Source organism: Dermacentor silvarum, chromosome 11 (assembly GCF_013339745.2).
Source record: "Dermacentor silvarum isolate Dsil-2018 chromosome 11, BIME_Dsil_1.4, whole genome shotgun sequence".
Lineage (NCBI taxonomy): Eukaryota > Metazoa > Arthropoda > Arachnida > Ixodida > Ixodidae > Dermacentor > Dermacentor silvarum.
The window spans coordinates 8,696,494-8,701,878 of record NC_051164.1 but is presented as its reverse complement, the minus strand read 5'-3'; the positions used below and the strand labels follow the sequence as shown (position 1 = coordinate 8,701,878).

The 5,385-nt window shown below is 50.2% G+C and overlaps 1 protein-coding gene across 1 annotated transcript; it reads left to right on the top strand.

Annotated features, from left to right (window-relative positions):
- The first annotated feature begins 220 nt into the window (after nucleotides 1–220).
- Nucleotides 221–5,170, top strand: LOC119433629 (uncharacterized). Its single transcript, XM_037700886.1, has 3 exons — nucleotides 221–1,286; nucleotides 3,191–3,273; nucleotides 5,090–5,170. The coding sequence occupies exons 1-3, from the start codon at nucleotides 221–223 to the stop codon at nucleotides 5,168–5,170; spliced, it is 1,230 nt and encodes a 409-aa protein (XP_037556814.1).
- The last annotated feature ends 215 nt before the right edge of the window (nucleotides 5,171–5,385 follow it).

Below are 5,385 nucleotides of genomic sequence, written 5' to 3'. Positions count from 1 at the left end.
CTAGCGCGCTCGGCGCGAGCGGCTCGCTCGTGATCTGACGCTTCTGGACTGACTCGAACGGCCAGTATGGTCGCGTTATTACGGTTCTTCGAGCAATAGACTTCCCCTTCCCGCCCTTCTACTGCGAAGACTCCTTTGTTTTACATTTTTTGGTGCCGAGAAACCCGGGACTCTGTGATCCAAGCGACCCGACAACGAAAGGACTTCGCCGGCAACGAAGATGGAGCGGATCAAGGGCAAGCGAGCAACCCAACGAGCTTTGCACACGCGTCTCCGAAACGAGGCAAGCCAACTCATAGAATCGAGTCATTTTAGCGCTCCGGCGCTTCGAGTGCTGCATGACAGACTGAAGAACTGCAACGACGGACTACGGGTGCTCAACGAACAGTTGGAGGGTTACCTCACGGACGAGCAAGCATCCGAAGACTACATCTCGGTCGCGGATTATGAAGACAACGCGGCAACAACCTTGTCCCTTCTCTGTCGCCACATCGAACAACTTCAGTCTCAAACAACCGCGGATCGAGGCCTACCGACACCTAACGACGCCTCAGCTTCAGGTACGATCTCGGGACATCGTGCCCTCGGTGATACCTCAACACCAGTTGTCGGTGCTTCTCGACTTCCGAAGCTAGACTTGGTTCCTTTCAATGGAAGAGTGCAACAGTGTCAGCCCTTCTGGGACATGTTCAAGCATGCCGTCCACGAAAATACCTGTTTAACGAACATCGACCGCTTTCACTACTTGAAAACCCTTTTGGCTGGACCAGCGGCCAAAGCGATCGAGGGAATTCAAATGACGGACGCATCATATGCAGATGCCATCGAAATTCTAACCAACCGCTTCGGCAACGTGAGGATCATCGAGCAGAAGTACTTGGAGAATCTTCGAATGCTGAGACCAGTGAGGTTTTCTACTGACGTGACCGCTATGAGGGATCTCCTGGACACCGTACACATTAACGTGAGAGGTCTCAAGGCTCTTGGACGATCGGAGCTTTCATACGCTGCGATGCTCGTCGAGATTCTAACGAAAGCAATCCCCAATGACATCGTGGTGGAACACTACAAGCGACAGAGCTTACTACAAAAGCCCGATGAGATCCAGTCGTCAGAGACGGAGCTGCGCCAACTATTGGATTTTCTCCGACTAGAGGTCGAAGCTCGTGAAAAGAGTGGTCACCAGGATTCCTGCGTTCGCGACACGCACGATGGAAGGCGTGACAGGAAGATCTGTGCCCCGCCTACCGCCTCCGTGTTACACAACGAATCCAGCAAGACGAAAGGTAATCGTTTTTTCTGCCTTTCACCCACCGACGTTACGGAAACGTGCACTTCTACAATAAGCCGGCAGGAGAAGAAGAGCCTTTTGGCCAAGTCGGGCAGATGTTTCAAGTGCACGATATCAGGCCACCACTCGAAAGATTGCCGACGCAATATCCGTTGCGCTACCTGTAAAGGCAAGCACGCAACAGCTGTTTGTGACCCTAACTACGCTAGCAAGAAGAAACCGAGTGAACGACAAACCCCGAGCTTGCATGCTGCCGCACAAGCACCTACAAGCAATTTATTTGAAAATGACGTCTTACTGCAGACGTTCCGAGTATGGGCTCTAAGCGACTGCAATTCTAGCTATATAAGAGGGGTCCTGGACAACGGAAGCCAGAGAACGTTTATCAGAGAAGATATATCCAGAAAACTAAGCCTGCCAACACTGAAGAAGGTAGATGTTGAAGTGAAAGCGTTCGGTGGTTCGAGCGGTGCGCCAAAAGAGCAGCTCAACTTGGTTAAGGTGACTTTGATGAGCCAATTTGACAGCTCCAAACACGAAATCGAGGCTTTGGAGGTTCCCTTTATCTGTGATCACTTGCTTGAACCTCCACAGTCACAGTCATTTGTGCAGAAGCTGGCTAATGAAAAGAAGTTTATTGCTGACTTTGTATCGCTTCCTGGCCTAAAAACAGAAGTCGGCATAAGCTTGCTCATTGGAGCCGACCAAATGTGGAAGCTCGTGCTAAACGATGTTTGGTCGCACGACGAAGTGACAGGACTTGCTGCGATCAACACCAAGCTTGGCTGGACATTTCAAGGGCCTGTACCATGCGACGGTTGCATTTTTAAAGACGTCCGCACACACGTTTGTGTCCTTCGCACGAGTTGCACAGAGACTGACGTGTCTGAAACCTTACAGCACTTCTGGGATCTAGACAGCATAGGCATTTCTGACCCTTCTACCCACGACGAGCATGGAAATGAAGTGGTCCGGCAATTCACGGAGAACATAGCATTCAAGAACGGGAGGTACGAACTAGCGCTACCGTGGAAATCCGTCAACACATACCTAGCAGACAACTGAAGTGTTGCGGTTCGACGCCTACACGGTTTATTGCGGCGATTTGGTGGTAACGAGGAGCTTCTTCAGCAGTACGACAAGGCAGTCAGGCAGTATGAACTGGATGATCACGCGGAAAGAGTCAACGGAAAAGACTCGGCAGAGAGATGTTACTACATGCCGCACCATGCTGTTATCAGGGAATCATCCTCGACGACACGGCTGAGAGTGGTCTTCGATGCCTCGTCACACACGCATGGAGCAGCGTCTCTGAACGAATTATTAGAAAAAGGACCCAAGATCAACAACAACATGGTTAAAATGCTTGTGAATTTCAGGCTACACAAGATTGGAATCACTGCAGATGTACAAAAGGCGTTTCTTCAAATCGGCATTCAAGAGCCTGATCGCGACGCCTTGCGTTTTTTATGGTTTGACAGCACGCCAATGTCAAGTGAACATGAGCCGAAAATAGTGGAGTATAGGATGACACGAGTGCCATTTGGAACTACAGCAAGTCCATTCCTCTTAACAGCGACGCTCCAGTATCATTTCAAGCACATCGATCCTGCGCTGAGATCATCTGCCATGCAACTTGCCGAGAATTTCTACGTTGACGATCTTGTCACAGGAGTTCCTTCTTCAAAAGAAGCTTTCCATCTTTATAACGAAGCAAATCTCATCCTCAGCAAAGCGGGCATGAAGCTGCAAAAATGGTCCACCAATGATGATGAGTCAAGAAAGTACATCACTGATAGATTGGACTCTGTCTCAGCAATGGCTCCTACGAAAGTTCTTGGTTTGCCATGGGACACAGCTACTGACAAGCTTATTCTAAACATGGAATCTCTGTTGCAGATTCTCGAAAAGAAGAACGACACCAAGAGATGTGTCCTTCAGACGACCGCACGGATTTTCGATCCATTGGGATGGCTATCACCGTTCGTAGTTAGGATGTCACATACAACGCCGATGTCACATACAACGAAAAGACGCCTGTGCTGCTACCGTCCAACCACCCGGTCACGCGACTCGTCATTTTGCAAGCTCACAAAACTGCTCCACGGCGGTGTCGGTCACACATTAAATGAACTTCGCGCCCGGTTATGGGTGCCCAGAGTGCGACAAGCAGTGAAGAGAGTGCTCCGAAAATGTGTGATTTGTGCTCGTTTCCGACTCAAGGCTGCGAGTGCACCGGCAGCCCCTCTTCCCAGTGATCGTGTGTGCAATTCGCGCCCCTTTGAGGTTACGGGAGTTGACTTTGCAGGGCCAGTTTTTGTGAAAGATTGCAATGGCGTTAAAGTGTACATAGTGCTATTCACGTGTGCAGCAGTTAGAGAGAGAGAGAAAGCACTTTATTTGCACCCGTCAGAGAGTATGGGTGATCGGGGTGAGACGCAGCTCCCCCTTTCACCGCCTACCTCCCCCCTAGACGTCGGCCGGAATCAGTTGGCTTCCGGCGGCGGCCTGGGCTTGACAGATGGCTTGTTTTTGGGCATGTTCTTCCTGGCTATGAACGGAGGATTCCCATGACTCTTGGTTCCCATGTAGACCGTTTAGCGCTGGGCAAGCCCAGAGCATGTGATTTAGGGTCGCTATGCCTTCACAGTTTTTGCATTTCGAAGAGTGCACCTCAGGATGCCATTTATGTAGGATATACGGGTTTGGGAAGGTACCCGTCTGCAGTTTTCGCCAGATTACTTCTTCCTTCTTTGTGAGAGATCTATGGGGGGGAGGAAAAGTTCTCCTGCCCATTCTATAGTGTTGTAGAATTTCTCTGTAAGTGGTTAAGTCTCGCTTTTTGGACAGGGAGTAGTATGCCTGCGCTGGGGCCCGGTGTGTAAGTCCTCGGGCGACCTCGTTGGCGATCTCGTTCCCTGTGAGTACACTATGAGCGGGCGCCCATATTATTCTAATTAGGTCATTGGGTACGTTCTCCTTGCCTGCTTGCAGAATTTTGGCGGCCTCTTTGGACACCTTACCAGTGTCATAGGCTTTGATTGCAGTTTTAGAATCGGTGATGATTATTCTGGTTGATGGGTTTGTGATTGCCAGGGCAATCGCCGCCATCTCTGCCTCCTCTGGTGAAGAGTGTCTCACGCTACAGCTCGAGATTAGCTCACCTTTGTCGCTCACTACCACTGCAGCGTAGTGCCCTTCTGGGTACTCTGCCGCATCGGTGTACACTACTCCTTGTTTTTGGAGGAGGGAGCTTTGGAGTCTTTGTACTCTGCTTCTCCTGCGTTCGTCGTTGTATATTGGGTGCATGTTTCTTGGGATGGGGGGTATTCTTAACCTGTTGGCAATTTCTTTGGGGATGGCGGTTATCCCCTCTCGCGATTCTGGATTCCGGTAGCCCAGTTTCCTAAGAATGGATCTGCCCGTTTTGCTGCCGGTTAGTCTGACATATTGGGCCGTGAGTTTCGCCTCGCATATTTCATCTAGGGTGTTTGAGACTCCTAGGTTGAGGATCGTCTCGGTTGATGTGCACGCTGGTAAACCTAGGGCGGTTTTGACACCTTTCCTGATGAGGATGTCTACCTTGTCTCTCTCTGCTTTAGTTGTTTTTAAGTACGGGATAGCGTAGGTGATTCTGCTAATGATGAAAGAGTGGACAAGTCTAAGTAGGTTCGCCTCCTTCATCCCCGCATTTTTGTTTGCTATCCTCCTGAGGAGCCTGCAAGTTTGGTTGGTCGTGGCTTCTAGTCTGTTTATTGTTTCAGTGTTTCTCCCATTTTCTTGTATCCACATACCCAGTATCCTGATCTTGTCCACCCTTGGGACCGGGGTGTTGTTGACCAGGAGCTGGATATTGACGTGCTGCTTGCTCATGATTAGCATCTCCGATTTTTCCGGCGAGCATTTTAGCCCTATGGGTCTCAGATAGCTTTCTGTTTCCCAGATTGCCCTTTGTAGGGTGTCTTCTATTTGGCTATCGCTCCCCCCTCTGTCGACCCAGAGAGTGAGGTCATCAGCGTAGAGAGTGTGGCAGAGGCCCTCTAGCTTTCTGAGTCTTTCTGGCAGCCCGATCATTGCAATGTTAAAAAGGGTAG